This window comes from Nycticebus coucang, chromosome 2 (assembly GCF_027406575.1).
Source record: "Nycticebus coucang isolate mNycCou1 chromosome 2, mNycCou1.pri, whole genome shotgun sequence".
In the NCBI taxonomy this organism is placed as follows: domain Eukaryota; kingdom Metazoa; phylum Chordata; class Mammalia; order Primates; family Lorisidae; genus Nycticebus; species Nycticebus coucang.
The window spans coordinates 124162327-124181695 of NC_069781.1; the positions used below are offsets into that span (position 1 = coordinate 124162327).

The 19369-nt window shown below is 52.1% G+C and overlaps 1 protein-coding gene across 1 annotated transcript in view; it reads right to left on the reverse strand.

The window, feature by feature from the left end:
- Positions 1 to 6533: 6533 nt before the first annotated feature.
- The window catches only part of RGMA (repulsive guidance molecule BMP co-receptor a), a 49256-nt gene continuing 36420 nt past the window's right edge, over positions 6534 to 19369 (reverse strand). Inside the window, exons 3-4 of the mRNA XM_053581764.1 lie at positions 14716 to 15230; positions 6534 to 8872 (exon numbers count right to left, since the gene is read on the reverse strand). Of these exons, the coding sequence (XP_053437739.1) occupies positions 8162 to 8872; positions 14716 to 15230 (1226 nt within the window). The 3' untranslated portion in view covers positions 6534 to 8161. The remainder of the gene's footprint in view (positions 8873 to 14715; positions 15231 to 19369) is intronic.

The following is a 19369-nucleotide window of genomic DNA, read 5'->3' on the forward strand; positions in this document are numbered from 1 at the left end:
CTAGGAGTCTTGTGGTTGAGTCTTTGGGGTTCTGTAAGTATAAGATCATGTCGTCAGCAAAGAGGGAGAGTTTGACCTCCTCTGCTCCCATTTAGATTCCCTTTATTTCCTTGTCTTGCCTAATTGTATTGGCTAGAACTTCCAGCACTACGTTGAATAGTAAAGGTGACAGAGGACAACCTTGTCTGGTTCCAGTTCTAAGAGGAAAAGCTTTCAGTTTTACTCCATTCAGTAAAATATTGGCTGTGGGTTTGTCATAGATAGCTTCAATCAGTTTTAGAAATGTGCCACCTATGCCTATACTCTTCAGTGTTCTAATTAGAAAAGGATGCTGGATTTTATCAAATGCTTTTTCTGCATCTATTGAGAGGATCATGTGATCTTTATTTTTGCCTCTGTTAATATGGTGGATAACGTTTATAGACTTGCGTATGTTAAACCAGCCTTGCATCCCTGGGATGAAGCCTACTTGATCATGATGAATGACTTTTTTGATGATAAGCTGTAATCTATTGGCTAGGATTTTGTTGAGAATTTTTGCGTCTATGTTCATGAGTGAGATTGGTCTGAAATTCTCCTTTTTGTTTGGGTCTTTTCCTGGTTTTGGTATCAGGGTGATGTTTGCTTCATAGAATGTGTTGGGGAAGATTCCTTCTTCCTCCATTTTTTGGAATAATTTCTGCAGTACAGGAATAAGCTCTTCCTTGAAGGTTTGATAGAATTCTGGAGTGAAGCCATCTGGACCAGGGCATTTTTTGGTTGGAAGATTTTTTATTGTTTCTTTGATCTCAGTGCTTGAAATTGGTCTGTTCAGGAGCTCTATTTCTTCCTGGCTGAGTCTAGGGAGAGGGTGTGATTCCAAATATTGATCCATTTCCTTCACATTGTCAAATTTCTGGGCATAGAGTTTCTGGTAGTATTCAGAGATGATCTCTTGTATCTCTGTGGGATCAGTTGTTATTTCCCCTTTATCATTTCTGATTGAGGTTACTAGAGATTTTACTTTTCTATTCCTCGTTAGACTGGCCAATGGTTTATCTATTTTATTTATTTTTTCAAAAAACCAACTCCTTGTTTCATTAATTTTCTGAATGATTCTTTTGTTTTCAATTTCATTGATCTCTGATTTGATTTTGGATATATCTTTTCTTCTACTGAGTTTAGGCTTAGATTGTTCTTCTTTTTCCAATTCCATAAGATCTCTTGTGAGATTGTTGATGTGCTCTCTTTCTGTTTTTCGAATGTAGGCATGTAAAGCGATGAATTTTCCTCTCAAAACTGCTTTTGCAGTATCCCACAGGTTTTGGTAGCTTGTGTCTTCATTGTTGTTATGCTCAAGGAAGTTAATGATTTCCTGTTTTATTTCTTCCTTCACCCATCTGTTATTCAACAGAAGATTGTTTAGTTTCCATGCCTTTGGGTGGGGTCGAGCATTTTTGTTAGAGTTGAGTTCCACCTTTAGTGCCTTATGGTCTGAGAAGATACAAGGTAAAATTTCAATTCTTTTGATTCTGTTGATATTTGTTTTGTGTCCCAGGATATGATCAATTTTGGAGAATGTTCCATGGGGTGATGAGAAGAATGTATATTCTTTATCTTTGGGATGGAGTGTTCTATATGCGTCTATCCAGCACAGTTGTTCTAGGGTCTCATTTAAGTCTCTTATATCCTTGTTTAATTTCTGTTTAGAGGATCTGTCCAGCTCTGTAAGAGGAGTGTTAAGGTCCCCTGTTATTATGGTATTATCAGATATCATATTGCTCAGACTGAGTAAGGTCTGTTTCAAGAATCTGGGAGAATTTAAATTGGGTGCATAGATATTTAGAATTGAAATGTCTTCTTGTTGTATTTTTCCCTTGACCAATATAAAGTGACCATCTTTGTCTTTTTCGACTTTAGTTGCTTTAAATCCACATGTATCTGAAAATAAGATTGCAACTCCTCTTTTCTTCTGAATTTCATTTGCCTGAAAAATTGTCTTCCAACCCTTGACTCGGAGCTTTAATTTGTCTTTTGAAGCCAGGTGTGTTTCTTGCAGACAGCAAATGGATGGCTTGTGTTTTTTAATCCAGTCAACCAATCTATGTCTCTTCAGTGGGGAATTCAAGCCATTAACATTTATTGAGATAATTGATAAGTGTGGTAGTATTCTATTCGTCTTATTTTGTGAGAGTCCATTGCTTAGTTTTATCTTTTGCATCAGTGTGGAGGTTAGGTTCTGTCCTTTAATTTCTGAGTTCTTACTTTGCTGCTGATCCATTGTGGAGGTCAGTGTGCAGAACAGGTTGAAGTATTTCCTGTAGAGCTGGTCTTGTTGTGGCAAATTTCCTCAATGTTTGTATATCCGTAAATGATTTGATTTCTCCATCAATTTTGAAGATTAGCTTAGCAGGGTACAGAATTCTGGGCTGGAAATTGTTCTGTTTAAGTAGATTAAAGGTAGATGACCATTGTCTTCTTGCTTGGAACGTTTCATTAGAGAAGTCTGTGGTCACTCTGATGGATTTGCCCCTGTAGGTCAACTGGCGCTTACTCCTGGCAGCCTGCAGAATCTTTTCTTTTGTCTTGACTTTGGACAGGTTCATCACAATGTGTCTTGGAGAAGCTTGGTTAGAGTTGAGGTGACCTGAGGTCCGATAGCCCTCTGAAAGCAGTGTGTCAGAATCTTTGGTGATGTTTGGGAAATTTTCTTTTATAACATTCTCTAGTATGGCTTCCATTCCTCTGGGGCATTCTTCTTCCCCTTCTGAAATTCCTATAACTCGTATGTTGGAACGCTTCATAAAGTCCCATAATTCTGACAGTGAACGTTCTGCTTTCTCTCTCTTCTTTTCTGCCTCTTTTACTATCTGAGTTATCTCAAAAACTTTGTCTTCTACCTCTGAAATTCTTTCTTCTGCATGGTCTAACCTGTTGCTGATACTTTCCATTGCGTCTTTAAGTTCCCTGATTGACTGTTTCATTTCCTTCAGCTCTGCTATATCCTTTTTATATTCTTTATATCGTTCATCTCTGATTTGATTCTGTTTTTGGATTTCCTTTTGGTTATTTTCCACTTTATTAGCAGTTTCCTTCATTGTTTTCAACATGTGTATTCTAAATTCCCTTTCTGTCATTCCTAACATTTCTGTATAGGTGGAATCCTCTGCAGTAGCTACCTCATGGTCCCTTGGCGGGGTTGTTCTGGACTGGTTCTTCATGTTGCCTGGAGTTTTCTGCTGATTCTTCCTCATGGGTGATTTCTTCTATCTGTTTCCTTGCCCTAATTTTCCTTTCACTTCCTCTTGCTCTTTAAGTTCTCGTGCCTGTGGATGGTTTTCCACTGTTTTAGTCCTCCTCTTGGGGTCCAGAAGTCTCTCGCTGACTTCCTGTCTCCTCTCAGGGGTGATGATAGGCAGATCCCACCAGCCAGAGATGCCTGAAGTCCTATGTCCCCAGACTCACGGTGCCCAGATGCAAGGAAGCTGTTACTCGGCTGCCATCTTGCTCCGCCTCGCCACTTTCCTGTTCTTCCTTGTGCTTGTCACCATGGGAAATAGGATTTTGTTTTTTTTGAGGGAGACTTTCACTCTATCACCCTGAGTAGAGTGCCATGCCATCATAGCTCACAGCAACCTTAAACTCTAGGGCTTAAACAATCCTTTTGCATCAGCCTCCTGAGTAGCTGGGACTACAGGTCTGTGCCATCTCTCCTAGATAATTTTTCTATTTTTAGTAGAGATGGGGTCTAACTTTTGTTCAGGCTCGTCTCAAACTCCTGAGCTCAAGCAATCCACCCACCTCGGACTCCCAAAGTGCTGGGATTACAGCGGGTAGACTAGGATTACAGAAGTGAGCCACTGCACCAGTCTGGGACATAGGATTTTTCTAACTATTGCTTACTGACTTAGCTCCCCAAAAAGGTAGTATGATTTGCCTACTACAATGTGTACTTTTTGCCTTAACTTTTGAAGGAAACGTAAGGAAGCATATTATGTGTGGATCATATGACTTGGGAGCAGGGGAGCCCAGCAGGCCTCCAAGGCCACTGTGCCCTCCTGCCTAGACCCATTGGGTGCTGGGGGTTCCAGTCCAGGAGGACCTGGGATCTAGTGAGAGTGGGTCAGAATGCCTCCGCTGAGTCTTGTGATCAGGGGAGAGGGTAGTGGCCTTGCCACACAGAGGGGATTGGGAGCCCCATGCAGACTCCTGGGAAGCACCCTGCTACCTGTGGGCCTAGTGGCCTCAGAAGCTCTTTGCCTCACTGGCCACACGTATGACCATTTCAGCCACGGTCCCTGCCATGGTGGGAGGGCAGAGCTCCTGGGAGAGGAAAGGGCATCCTGTACATAGTGGGCAGCTGCGGAGGGCAGTGCCATCTGCACATTTACTAGCGAAGTGTTAGCCCTCCCAGCTGTGTCTCTCCCAGCTGAGAGCCGGACACTTTCTTGGGGGCATTTTCCTGAAAGTTTGGGCCAAAGATGGGTGTGCATTGTATGCCGGAGCACATTATACACAGCAAAATACAGGGTAGTCTGTTTGGGTTACTGCTCTATTTCCCCTGCAGAGCACTGGGCATACACAAATGGAGTCATCAAACAGATAAAAACATACAATTGGAGAGACAGGGCAGCCCCCCCATCCCCTCCCCCACCCCACCTGTGCCAGGGCCATGTGCAGGCAATTTGTGAGGCTTAGCTCATTGCACTTCCATAATGACCTTGGGTGGTAGGCACGCATACTTCCATTTTACAAATAAGGAATCTAAGGCTCAAAAAATCCAAGGGAGACCACACAGCTAGCCATGGTTACAGCCAGTTTTGATGCCAGGTCTGCCTGTAGCCTGACCCCAGGTGCCCCCTCCTGCTCCCCGTGCTTGCTGGCTGGTGAGACTCCAGCCTGGCTCTGATGGGGCTCTGCCCAAGTGTCCTGGTCATTACCTTCCTCCACATTTTGCTCCTTTATGAGAAGTGACTCTCCTTGGTTCCTCGCAGCCTGCTCTCTCCTGTCTTCTAGCCTTACAAATTCTGGTTTGCCAACCAGGACTCCAGGAGACTGGGATGGAGCGGTGAGCCAGGGATGGGAGAGGCTCTCACCTCCATGTGAGTGCAATTACCTGCGAGCCACTGGGCCTCCCCGGAGCTGGCAGTGCCTGCCCTGAACACAGGGCCACTGCTTGGAAGTCTGTGAGCTCGAGACGCTGTGTTTCTTATTGAGGGTAAGTTGCAAATTTCTACGTTCATGAAAGCAACTAGTGGCCTGGTACTCCGAAAAGCAATCCAGCCAGTTTAATTTAGGGTCCTGAAAACATTCCAAACCAAGAATATTTTGTGGCAACTGCCATCTAGCTTTTACATCTGATGGCAAATGACTTTTTTTCTTTTTCTTCTCTGTGCCCTGGCTTCTCAGTAAGGTTGTTAATCTCCAGCAGCCAAGTGCCGAAGGCCCTGCTTCTCTTGAGTTATTAATTCCACCCCACTTTCTGCTGAGGGCGAGGGCCTCCCAATACTGACAGCTCTGCTGCTGGGTAAGACAGGACAATATTTTGTCCTTTCCAGCCGGTTATTCCTCCCAAACTGGACTCCTGTGTTCACCTCTTTAAGAGCGGGGTTTTAGAAAGTTCTCCCTTCTTATTTTTTGCTGTCCTGTTCTGCCCAGGGTTAGTGTAAATGCTCACACTGTGGATTCCTCCCCTTGCTAGCCTTTTGTTTACCTCCCTCCCATGCTTCCAAGGTTCCGTGGCCCTCTTCTCTCCTTACCTACCCAATCACTCTTGCTTTGGGAAAATACCCCCACCACCAACCCTGGGTAAGTACTGGGTGTGTTCCAGACCCTTTGCTGGGTAATTCACAGGAATGAAAGCCAGCATCTCCAAACAACCCTAGGGACGGCCCTCCTGGTTTTCCAGAGAATAGCGGCTCAGAGAGGTTAAGTGAATTGCTTGAGGTCACACAGCTGGGAAAGTGAGGCTGGGATGCAGCTGGCTTAATTGTGCTGCCATTCTGCCTCATGACATTTAGTGCCAGTGTAGAGACTTGAGGGCAAAACAGACTTAGGTGTGCATTTTGGCTTGATCCTTGGTAAGGAATTGTAGGCAAGTCAATTCATTTCACTGCACCTGTAAAATGGGCCTGAATTCATTTCTGTCTCACTAGTTTTTAGGGATAAAGCGTGATCACAGCCAACAGAAGACAGTGGCTCCCTCTGCAGTGCTACTACTCCGTCCCCAGGCTGGTGGTGGCAGCTGAGGTGCCGTCATCTGGATGTCTGGCCAGCCCACCCCACCCCACACCTTGTTGCCCCACCACGTGGTCACCCGTCCCCAAGACTGTGTTCCAGTGTTACCAGAACAAGCTCCAAGGAGGACAGTTCACCAAGAGGGGAAAAGGGATTTTACAGGAGCAAGGGGCTGCATCTTCCACATTTATCCACAACACTCACACACACACAAACGTACATACTTGCTGTGGGGGGGACATATACCCCAAAGTCAACGCCCAAGGGAACCAAAGTCTGTTCAGAAAACAAACTCCAACATGGTGTCTAAAAGAAAATAACAAACAAAAATCCCCAAACTTTACTTGCATTTAGCCGTTAATAAATAATTTACAGTATGTACACGCGGTGACACTCCACACAGGTCGCAGACACATGGACACAGTGAGGGGGTCCCCACTTCCAAGCAGAACGTGATCAAACACAACCAAAATAAAGTGCTTCACTTCTCACTTCCAACATAGGGACCATCAAAAACCAAGAGGGAGAGGAAGGGGCTGGGACCGAGCCTCCTCCCACCCACCCGTGTGGTTCTGGCAGGGGAGCAGGACCTCATGGGGGCGGGGGGAGACACGTGCTGCAGCCTCCTGGCCAGTGTATGAGAGGTCCCTGGGGAACAGCAGAGGGGCTGCTGCGGATGCTGACGGGTGGGGGCAGTGTGGGGCTGCTGGTGGGACGGCCCTGGGAGTACCTTTGGGAGTACAGCCCATCTCAATGCTAGTCCCTGGGTTCTCTGGAACAGCAGCAGAGGCAGGACTATTCTGGGCTCTCTGGACAGGCACCCTGGGTGGAACAAGGAGGAAGCCAGGCCACCCCCCCCACCCCCCGGCAGCAAGTCTCTCCTGGCTGTGGCCACTGGGTTTAAGAAAGAGACTAGAAGAGAGGGTGCTGGGGCTGACAGGCCTTCTAAGACCCTGCTCCCCTCCAGGAATCCAGGCATTAAGTGGGCAGCATGGGTAGGTGAAGAGGCAGAGGATAAGGGCAGGCCAGCTGGCCCTATCCACCAGGTCTGCTGCCCACACCCTGGGGCCTGGGCTCCCCTGCCCAGGGCCTCTCTGCTCCGAGACCTTTAGAACCAAGCACTCTGACTCTCTAGGTACAGCAGGGAAAGGGGTGGGGTGCAGGGCAGAGCCAGAGAAGGGCACCAAGCAAGTGCCTGGAAACCCACAAACCAGGGGCTGAACTCACGCCCACGGGGGCAGGTGCCAAGACACCACCTATTGGCCAAAATGCTATCAATTTGCTAAAGATGCCAGGCAGTGCCCTGGCTGTGTCCTAGCCCTACTCTTAAGGAGGCCCTGTCTGGGGACGGCCTCAGGAATGCTTTGGCCCCACTCATCTGGTGGCTCAGCTGGGGCGTCCTGCTGGATTTGTGTGTGTGAGTGTGCTCATGAGAGTGTGTGTGTGTGCGTACATGTGGTGGGCACAAGCGGCCCCACAAGTCAGTGAGCAGCAGTCAGCCGGGCCTGTCTCAGTGCATTGCAAGGGCATGGGAGGAGCTGACTCTGACGTTCCCAGTGTCTCTCTGGGGGGTGGGGGGCTTCAGCCTGAGGGGCCGTTTTGCACATTCACACTGTGGGGGGAGGGGCAAGGGGAGCTGCTCTCCCTCTCACACAGCTCTACTGTCACAGACATCACAGCACCAGTCACCACAACTTTGTCACGTGCACTAGGGAGGGGGAGACCCACGCCCCAGCCCTTGCCAGCAGACAGCCCAAGGCCACTCTGAGGGGACTGTCCCTTCGGCTGCTCCTGGGCACTGCAGAGGCTATTGGGCCACAGGGAACATGGGCCAGGCAATCTTCACCCTGTTAGCATCCCCAAAGAGAGCCAAAGGTCAGGTGCCCTCCCCCCGCCCCAAGGCTGGGGACTGAGTTCATGCCTCCTCTGCATCCTGTGCCAGCTCCTACCAGAGCACAGGGAGCAGGGTGAGGAGTGGCACCAGGGTGCCCAGGAGGGGCCGGGGCGCTTGGGACAGCCCTGCAGCGGCCACCCCACCCGGGAGCTCCCGAGTCCTTCCATATAGATGCAGTTTGTCCTTGTTGGAATGCAGCATCTTGACGTCCTCCAGGGCGTAGTAGGCAGCCAGCGTGAAGTTCACGTCGCCCGTGGTGAGGAGGTCGAAGACGCAGGCCTGGTAGTACAGGTCCTCCACAGGCAGCTTCTCCTTGCACTTGGCCACGGCCGTCTCATATGGGAAGGTCTCTGGGGCCGTGGGTGAGGGGCTGGCTACCGCCAGTCTATGGGTGCTGGGGCCCTCCGTGTTGGTGTGGAAGGCCTGGAAGTCGATCTGCTGGTTGAGGGGACAGCCTCTCAGGCAGAGGTAGAGTCCCTGGCTGTCCCGGTCCTCCACGGCATTGACCACCTCCTCGGGCATGCGGACCGCGAAGGTCAGGTAGCGGCCCACTTGGCGCACCACGATGGTGGTGCCAATGTACTTCGCCTGGATCTCCACGTGCTGGCCCGACACCTTCTCGGTGATCTTCAGGCTGTTGGCCCCGTGCTTATCCCCACCGTTCTTAGAGCCATCGGCGAAGGCAGCTGGGAGCTCGTCCATCTCAGCCTGGTATACCTTTTGGTCCACGCACTCCTGGAAGTTCTTGAAGATGATGGTGAGCTGTGGGGAGAGGGGGCAGGAGAGTGGGTTAGGCATAGGTGGGCAAGACCCAGCCTCATGCTTAAGATGCTCTGGACTCAGAGGGCCACGGAGGAGCCTCCAAGACTCCCCAGATGCCCCCTTCCCCATGCTGCTCAGCTCACTTTCACCTATACTGTTATGCACTTAATATTTCTCTTTAAAACAAATTGCCCTTTTTACTTAAAAAAATTACTTAGGAGAACTTTAGATTTCTACCCTAAGAAGAAAACCAACTCATTTACTACATAGGGAGAGGAATTATAAAAATAAAAGCATAAATAATTAGTCAACTGTGGTAGGTTGAATCATGGCCCTCAAAGATTCATGTACCAGGCCCTAATATCTGTAACTTGTGAATTTTCGCTTAAATGGTAAAGGGACTTTGCAGATGTGATTAGGTTTAAAATACGAAGATGAAGAAATTATCCTGGATTATTTGGGTGGGTCATACATGGAGTCAAAGTGCCTTATAAGATGGAGGCACAGGGAGATTTGTCTACGAGGACAAAGGAGACAGAAATACGACCACAAAGACAGAGATTGCGATGATGTTGCTGCAAACCAAGGGATGCCGGCAACCAGCAGCAGGGGGAACAGGCAATGAATGGATTCTCCCTTGGGGCCTCCAGAAGGATATCTTGATTTTTAGCTCTTAGATTCAATTTTGACTTTTGGCCTCCAGAATAAGAGAAGTTCAAGGGCAAGTGCAAGGAGAAGCTGCCTGTGGAGGACCTGTATTACCAGGCCCCAAATTTCTGTTGCTTTACACCACTGGGTTTAGGGTCATTTGTTACAGCAGCAATAGCAAACTAGTATGGTCTATATAAACTAGTGTCATCTTGCACACTGACAATACTGCAGTACAGCTCCTGGAAAAGAACCATGAGCAAGTGGCTGAATATGACAGCAACTGAAATGGAGGAGAACGATGGTCAAACAAAGAATGAGTGGGCAAAACCAATGCCAGCAGGCAGAGGCATGTCCTATGGCTGCCAGAAGGGGACACCAAGCTGGGGCTCAGAGGAGGGCAGCAGGAAGAAGGGGGAAAAGAGGAAGGTGCTGGTTGTCACGTGGGGAGGTCTGTTTCCACACTGTAGCTTGGAGCTGGGGGTGAGGGGCTGGGCTGAGCTGAGCTGAGCTGCTGGAGCAGCAGACGGCTGGGCCCATCATTACTGATTCTCCTTGAGAAGCACAGACACAGGTGTACCAGCTGCACCTGGTGGGCCAGCCACTGCATTCATTACCTCCAGGCTCGTGTGGCACTGCAAGGGTGGTGACATTACACGCAGTTTTATAGACCCAGAAATGTAGGTTCAGAGAAGGGCAGTGACTTGGATTCCAGAAGGTAGAATTAAACTCTGGATTTCCAGACTCTGGGTTTGTTTGGCTACAAGGTCACACAGAGAGGGAGACCTGGGAGAAGGACCCCAGACAAAGCAGCCAGGGGAGCAAGAGTGTTCCCTTGCTGTCTGTCCTAGGTAAGGTATCTGGCTGTTCTTTTCTCCATAACCCTAAATGGATACAGGGGCTGGAGACATGAGCGGAACTGGGAGATAAGCAACACTCCATGCCTTGCTCAGGTACCAGCTGCTTTGCTGTGGGGACCTCTAGGTGCCTCTAAGGCCACTGCCTCTGTACCAAGGGGAGCTAAAACCTGGCCTCGCAGCCTGATGCCAAGGGGAGAGGCAGGGTGATGGGGGAAAGGTGGTACTCAGGCCTTTTATAACCCCACTCCCTACTCCTCCCCACTGGAAGAGAAAGGTCTGCATGTTGAAGGAGTCCAGCTGAAGGGCAGGGGGCTGCTGCCAAATGTATGGCCATTCTCTGCCTGGGCACGCTAGGGAGACACGGCAGGTGGAAGGGCGTGATGCCAGCAGGCTGGGCTCTCAGGGTAGAGGACAACGCTGCAAAGCAGTTGGGAGCGTCTGGGCTAACAGCAGGGATGTGACAAGGATACACAAACGCTTGCTGGGGCAGGGAAGGCAGAAGAGCTGTGGAAGGAGCTCAGCTCTAGTAGGAGGTCAGAGAAAGGCCTTGGGTGGGGTCTGGGCAGGTTGCAGGTATAGAAGTGTCTGGCTGTAATTCCAGGGTGGCCGGGGGCACAGCTGGCCAGAGTCCTGTCCTTTGGCTGAAGGTGATGCAGAGAGTAGGGGTAGGTGCTAAAAGGAGAGGCCTGAGGACTAAAAAGGGGACTCAAAGGCCACAGAACATTCCAGGTTGAGCACCAGTGGGGTGGTGAGAGCCAGCTGGAGGTGGCCCCTGATCTGTCATCCCTTGCTGCTTTGAGTGTAAAGATTAGGGGTGACCAGGTGGGGAGTGCTGGTAGCCAGAGGTACCTGGGGTCTCCAGGGGAAGAGAGAAGACCCTGGGCCAGGGCTTTGGGGAAAGAAAAATCCCTCTCCTCACCTGCTACTCAGGAAGGCAAGGTGGAGGGGACTCAGAGAGGCCAGTCTCGGCCTCAGGGTTATGCTTGCTGTGTCTGATGGTGACAGGCTGGCCCAGGGAGCCAGGGAGAGCACATTCTGCCTATCTCAGGGGTTGGGGCGTGGAAGCCAGGGCTGCAGAGGCCCTGCAGGGTGCCACACCAGAGGACCCCACATGCACAGCTCCTGAGCAGTGGACTCAATTTCCCTGTCTCCCTCCCTGGAGGTCCCAGCCTGGATTGTCACAGGTGGCTGCAGCCTCTCCATCCTGTGTGGAACCCTAGATCTTGAACCTTATGAAATCATTGCTCCTCTGCCATCCCTGCCCTGAGGAAATGGCAACTTCATAGGGTTCAACCTCCTGCTTCTCCTCTGCATGCGCCAGGCTCGACAGCTCACCAACTGCAGCATGCAGGGGCCGAGGTGGGCTAGGCAGGGTGGTCTGGACCGTGGGTGGTCCTACCGTGGTGGGGATGGGGGAGCACAGGATGAGGGATATGGTATCCCTGACGCCTGGTGTGCAGGGCCACACAGACACTGGTGGGGGTGGGGGGACTGCTTTCCAAGTGCCATGTCTCCCTGGAACAGGAAAGGCTGGTTTTGCTCTGGCTGCCATCTCTCACAGAGACAGCCTCTTGGAAGGCTGACAGGCTGCTTGACTCTTCTTGGCACCAGTGCCAGGGACGAAACCACAAGTAACAGCATGAAGGGGGCTGTCGAAAGCCAGCAGCTGCTGCCAGTACAGCCACAGGCATGGCCACTGCTTCTGCCTTCGCTGCCCTCCCCCCTGTGGAAGGGGCCGCAGTCTTCTCCGCTGCACAGGGCATGGGGCCGAGCCCGGGCTTCACCCACATCTACCCATGGAGCACTGAGTAGGTGCCTGGCCTGGCACTTGGGGCTGAAGGCACACGAGGGAGGAGACCCATGTGCTCAGGGGGGTCACATTCCGGAGGGGCCCCAGACCAAGCTGCTGAATTATGCTGTGTGACACACTGCCAAGTGCTATGGGGAAAGCTAACTTGTGGGGAAAGGATGAGGAAGGCACAAAACTAGCGTTCCTCTCCTCTCTGGGCCTGGTTCTTCATCTGTAAAGTGGGTTGACCAGCACCGCGGGGAAGAGTGTCTCGTGGGTTGGGGAGCTGGCTGAACAGCTCACCCAGGCTGGCACACACTACATCTTGGATGTCCACAAGAACAGGGCATGATCTAACCCCAATACTGCCAGTACCACCGGGGAGGCACCCTGTGTCAGGGGACAGGAAGATGCCTGGGTATTTGGGGCCAGCCTCATGCACACAGAGCTGCTGCATGAGAAGGCAAAAAGCTCATGGTGCAAGGTGGCAAGGTTGGGAGGGGCTAGGCAGGGGCTGCACTGGCTCTGGGATGCCAGAGCAGGTGCTGCCCAGGGCAGGCAGGCGAGCAGCTGGGCAGGTGGAGTCTGGCTGGCTGGGGGGGAGGACAAGGGGGCAGGTTCTAGTGAGTGGAAGAGTCTGGCAAGCCCCGAGGGCTCTGCAGGGGTGGGGGTGGGGGGCTGTCACAAAAGCCTAGAGCCTCCACCTTGGAGATAACAGGATCCTTGTTTTTATCTCCCTTGAGGCACCAGGCAGTGCCCTCCTTGCCTCTCCCACCTGGGGACTCCAGCTGAGCTTCAAGGGCCAGCGGGGTGGAAGGTTTCCCAGTGCTCTGGACAAAGCCAGGGCCCCCAACGGCCCTCAGCATCTTGCACCCCCAGCGTTCATGGCCAGCTCCCCTCTGCCAGCCCTTGTTCTCTCCTTTAGCTTGGGGACTGCTGGAAGGAGGGGGTGACCTCACTAAAAGGCTGGCACCCAAGATGTGTCTGGCAAATGTTTGCTGAATCAGTGAGTGAATTCTTTTTTTTTTTTTGCAGTTTTTGGCCAGGGCTGGGTTTGAACCCACCACCTCCGGCATATGGGGCTGGTGCCCTACTCCTTTGAGCCACAGGCGCCGCCCCATCAGTGAGTGAATTCAAATAACACAGGCCCAGAAGACAGACAGGGAGGCTGAGGGGGCCTGAAAGAAGCCACCAACGGTTCTCACCTGGGGACCACAAGGCCCCACGTCTGGCCTGAGTTTTGAGGCTGATTTGGCTACTGATACTGATGCTGTCATGGTCTGGTCTCGAGCGGAGCTTGGTTCAAGGGGCTTTTTAGCCCTCCGCCTGATGCTATCAAAGGTGGCCCTCAGTCACAGTGGAAACAGCTGGTCTGGTGATATTCTGCTATACAGCCTCATACCCTTCTGGAAACCTCTACACTGGGATGGGAAGGAGAGGTCCCCTGCTCAGCCAGTTCTGCTGTCCATAGTCCCTAACAATGTGGATTATAGCAGGCATTTGAAAAATGTGGGCTGAGTGAATGAATGAAACACAAGAATGAATGATCAAACTGTTTGGCTATGGACAGCTTTGCTGCACATACAGCCTCAGAGTGCCTTAGGCAAGAGCTGAGGGTGGTGTGGAGGAGTTGTGAGCCCAGGCACACTGCCCCAGCCTGCAGGCCAACCCTGTCACCCTAGGCTGTGAGGTGGCAGCCCAGAATATTGTCACATTCAGTACTTATACCATCCTGGGTCAGGAGGAACAGCTGCCTGGGGTCCAGGTCCCTCCTATACCCTCTGACCTCCCTGTGTACCCCTGTACCCTGTGTACCCCTTGGGAGCCTATAGGATGAGACAGGGAGGCCAGGCACTGCCTGACAGCCAACCCCAACATGCTCTGCCCAAAAAACTGACCCAATGCCCCCTTGCCAAGCTGAGAGGCCCTGAGGGGGGCGCTGGTGGGCTGGGCACTGCAGGGGGCAGAAGCATCCCCATTGCTGGACTCTGATTAATACTAGCCCCTATTCCAGCCAAGGCCTTGCTCTTTGGCTGAGTCATGGAACCCTCCCTGAAAATGAGTAGGGGGAAGGAGAATCTGGGATAGGTCAATGGGAGTGTTCCCTTGCTAGGGCAACTGGCTGTGTACATATACATGTGGCTGCCTCTGGCTGTGGCTCTGGGAGCATCCTGTTGCCCAGACACTGAGGCCTCCTTGGGTCAGAAAATGAGTGACCCTTAGTGGCTCACGGAGCAGTTAGAATATGCCACGTTCTGGAGTCACCTGGGTCCAAGTCAAATCCTTGGCCGGTATCCCCACTGACTACATTTTGGGTTGGGATGTTACTCTCCCCAGGGAGTCTCAGGCTCCCAATCTGTGAAATGGAGCTATGCCAACTAGGTGGGACTGGCCCAAGGAAGGAGGACAGGGGTCTGGCAGGTCCCCTGGGGATGCTCAGTGAAGATGCTTCTGGCTCCCCACTCCATTCCATCTTTCCCATTCCCAGACACCGAAGCCCTCTCTGCCTCTCTGTGCCCATGTAGGGTAAGTCCCCTGTCGCTTACCTTGCTGGTGGCTGTGGCTGCTGAGCCAGGCAGCACAGGGGTGTTGGTGACCTGCACATTCAGGTAATTATTGTCGATGAGTGGCCAGGCGCCCTGCACCTTGCAGGTCTGGAAGCGGTCTGTGAAAGTCCTGAGGTGTGGGTCCCCGAAGAGGCCGCAGTGTGTGTAGTTGGGGGTGGCTGAGTGCTTATGGAAGCTCTTCTCATAATGACAGATCTCGGGGCTGTCCGAGCGCTCTTGGCTGTCCCCGGCCGGGGGGAGCACGCGCAGGCGTGGCTGCGAGGTGGGGCCATCCTTGGAGCAGTTATGCTGGCTCATGAGGTCCTCTATGCCATGGACGGCTGAGTGGTAGGCCAGGTCACCCCGGCAGGTGCGGGCTGTCCGCTGCGTGCACAAGGCGTAGGTGCGCAGGGCAGCGCAGAACTCCGGGGCGTCGTCTGACCCTGGGGCGTGGCTGCCTGACGTGGCACTCCAGAACTCAGAGTTACACTTGAGGATCTTGCACGGGGAGGTGGCTGTCAGGAAAGCAATGGACATGTCATCAGGGCCCGGTGACCTCAGCCTCTGCTACCTTCTGCAGACCAGGGGAATAGGTGCAGACCAGGGGAACAGGTGCACATCACACAGGGACACCTCAACTGGGACAGCGTCCCTCACACTGCTGTCTGCAGAGATGAAAATGGTGAAGAACTTCCCGCAGGGGGTACTAAAGGGGGGAACCTGCCCTGTTTTTTTTGATTCTTCTGCACACCCGCTGTGGCCCCAACTGGCCAGGTATGCACACTGGTATGCTCAAAGGGCCAACAGGGCACCTCCCAGCACCCAGCCTGCTAAGGAGTGGCCACTGTTTCTGGGCGGCATGACTGTGAGAGCTGAAGGCCACCCTTGGGGCTGCTGACATCTATGTACACTTTCACGACCATCCATGAGAATTCTGACAAAAGCAACAGAAATTTGATGGGGACATCCCCAGCTCTGCCACTGTGTAACCAGGGGCAGGCTACTTAATTTCCCTGTGCTTCATACTCATCTGGGAGGTGGGGTAATGATAATAATAACACCCACGATGTGAGGTCAGTGAGAGTGTTACGTGATTGATCACAGGTCGAGGACCCACCGCAGTAGCAGCATACGGCACAGCTTATTGAGAGCTGCCTGGCGTGTGATCAGATTAGCCCTTGGCATAGAAGGCTTGGCTTCTCTTGGGCCATGACCGGGAGAATGGACGGCCGAGTGGTAGGCCAGACCGCTTCCAGACCTGCAAGGTGCAGGGCACTTCTCTGTCCTGACCAGGAAAGCAAGTCAGGAAGCAACTGACAGTGGGAACTTTGGATCTGCCCTAATTTTCTCTCTCTCTCTCTTTTTAAAAGTTACTCACCAGCTTAGAGACTTTAGTGATAGATAATTAGCCAACATGACCATGCCTGAGAACCAGGGCTTGAATATACTTGAGTCTTATAGCTGGACACGTGGAACCTGTGTGGTCTTCTGGACTCTTCTGCACAGCCCATAAGTCATAAGCAGCCAGGTATGCAGACCTGCAGCAGGGTAGATGTTTCTACAAAGGTCAGGAGAAAGGGGGCTGGCAGAGAAATGGGGGCTGGAGTGGTCTGCTGAGGGGAAGGAGTCACAGCTCTAGCCACTTCTGTCTGGGCCCCTAACTTGGCTTGTGACCTTAGAGAAGTTAGTTTGCTTCTTTGGTGCTGGTTTTATCAATAAAATCAAGTTTCGCATAAAACCAGAGATATGTTTGCGGGCAGGTGAAGGAGAGAACACGAGAGCACACAGCTGCTCCCACAGACACTGGGGAAGGACAGTTTATCCTGAACCCCCTGACGTGAGCTGCGCTTGGAACACTGCTGGAAAACAAGGTCATTTCAAGTGGTGTCTGAGTGAACACTTTTTAATTTGAAAAGTTATACTTTTATTTAAATGTGCATTAGGAAAAAAATTAATGGAAGAGCTACAGAGTTCCTATTTTATTAGCTTTGTTTCAATGAATGCTGACTCAGAGTTAGGTTAGCTAAAGTAACAGGTGGTGCCTTCTAGGAAGGGTTTTGTAGCAGATACGTGGGGACACCAGTGAGACCCCTGCTTCCACAGAAGCGTCCTCCTTGCATGGCAGCTAGGAGATTCTCCTGCCCTGCTGTCTTCACGTCTTACCAACCTGTGTGCCGCACACTGTTATTGATGCCTGTGGGGAAAAAGGCAGACGCCCACGAAGGCCCCTCCAGGTGGAAGTAAGAGGGGAGGGTGTGGGGTGGGGCCGCTGTGCAGAACAAGCACCTGGAGGGACCTGGCACACAGGAACTGGGTGGTGGGGCTCCCTACCCTTCACCTCTGGCCCAGTGGCCCCATTAATCCCTGCTTCTGCCCTCTCGGATTTATGCAGATGCCGACATCAGAGAAAATCACCAGGAAGGGACGCAGGCCTCCTGCTAATTTGTGCCCAGGCTCAGGTCCACCTCCTGCTCTCATCACTGCCAAAGGAGGAAGGACTCTGCCTGTCCCCTTATGACTGGACCCAACACAACACAAGCAGGCTGGTGCTGGCCTCAGGCTCTCTGAAGAGAGCGGGGACTGTGAAGTCACAGCTAACTTAGCTGAGCCAGGCAAGGCTGCAGGCGGTGGCGCAGGCCTCACCTCATTCGGTTCTCCCAGCACCCCTGCCATTCCCACCTCTCAGAGGAAGAAGGCTGGGCTCAGTTGGGCCCGGCCGATGTCTTGCCTACGTCTCACTTGGTGGCAGGGTTCAAGGCAGAGTTCAAACCTAGACCCAGGCGTCTGTGCCCCAGCAGCTGCATGTCATTAGACAATCTCACTAACGCTCTGGCCATTCCCTCCAGCAGGGTGGTGCCCAGGCAGATGCCACCATGGGTGGGCTCCAGCTTCTCTTGAAGGCCCCTCCTGTGACACTGGGAGCCACCGTCAGCAAGGTGGCCTGTGGTATGTGTGCTTGCCACGGCCTTGGCCTAGCAGACTAGATCAGACCAGCCGCACACAGACAACGTGGGACATCAGGTATCCTGCTGATGTCCTTCTGCAGCTCTCCCCTCCTCAACCTTACCCAACTCAACTCAGTTTCTGGAATTTTAAGGGGATCACCCTGGCAATCAGAATTGACTATCTCTAAAGCCTTCTAAATTGGTCTCAGAGCAGTGTCCCAGTTACAGAGCTCTCAGCAATATCAGGAGGTCATGACAATTCTCACTTGGGAGCCCTGAAAGGGAGCAGGGTGTTACCGAGTGGGCAGTGCCCGCCCCAGATGTGGCAATTCTGTTAGGATCTGCTGTGTACATGAGTCATCTGGGATCTGACTCAGCAGGCCCAGTGGGCCTGGGGTTCTGCATCTCCACTGAGTACTCAGGGGAGGCCCCTGCTGTCCACACTTTGAACAGTCCCAAGGGGCCACATTAGAACCTGATGGAGGCTGTGCGTAGCAGCTCATGCCTGTAATCCTAGCACCTGGGATGAAGAGGAGGGTGGACTGCTTGGGCTCAGGCGTTGGAGACCAGCCGGAGCAAGAGTGAGACCCCTGTCTCTCCTAAAAATAGAAAAATGAGCTGGGCATCAAGGTGGGCACCTGTAGTCCCAGCTACTTGGGGAGGCTGAGGCCAGGGGATCATTTGAGCCCTAGAGTTAGAGGTTATTGTGAGCTATGATGACACCACGGCACTCTACTGAGAGTAACAGAGTGAGACTTTATCTCAAAAAAAAAAAAAAAAAAAAAAAAAAAAAGCAGCACCTGTGGCTCAAAGGAGTAGGGCACGCATTCTGGAGTGTGTAAATGGGACATTCCGTCTGGGGTGGGGACAGGGCTGGTGGTGAAGGTCAGAGCAGGAGGGAGCTGCAGGCAGAGGGGCAGTGAGGGGAGACTGCTCTCCCCAACAGCAGGGAGCTACCCTGCCTTATCCCAGATGCAGAGCAGCCAAGGCCAAGGACCCTTCCATGATGAAGCCCCCTCCTCTCTCTCTTCTACAAAGTCACCTTCACTTGCCCCCTACCCCACCCACCCACAGGTGGCAGCAGAGGTCACTCTCTGGCCCTTGCAATCAGCAGCCACCCTTCCCCCTCCAGACAGGCTCCAGGCAGGGTAGGCACTGAGGGAGTGTCTGGTTCAACGTCCCACTCTGTCCCCTTACTAGTAGCTGTGGGAGCCTGATTCTGTCTTAGTTTTTTCTTAATATTGAAGTAGAGATGGCACTGAACTAACGGGGGCTTAGAGGGGGACAACACCCGCACGCTGTGAGGTCAGAGGATGGTGAAGCTCCAGCCCAGGCTGGCACTACTGGACTCCAGGCAGCTCCTTCAATCTGCTGACCACCTGCACCCCCAGGCCCACCAGGACCTGACTGACATGGTCCAAGACCATGGCTGACTGGAGGCTATACTTCCATGAGTCCCAGGGTGGCTCACCTGACCCAGGGAGAACACTACAGACTGAATTCTCACCCCGTTAGGATTCACAGGTTGAAACCCTAACCCCTGAGGTGATATCTGGAAGCGGAGCCTTGAGGAGGTGATTAGGTTTAGATTAGGCAGCGCCCCCATGATGGGGCCCATGCCCCCTGGAGAGCTCGTCCACTCCTCTCACCCCTCTGTGAGGTCATCGCCATGTCTGTCTGCAGCCAGGAGGAGGGCCCTCACTAGAATC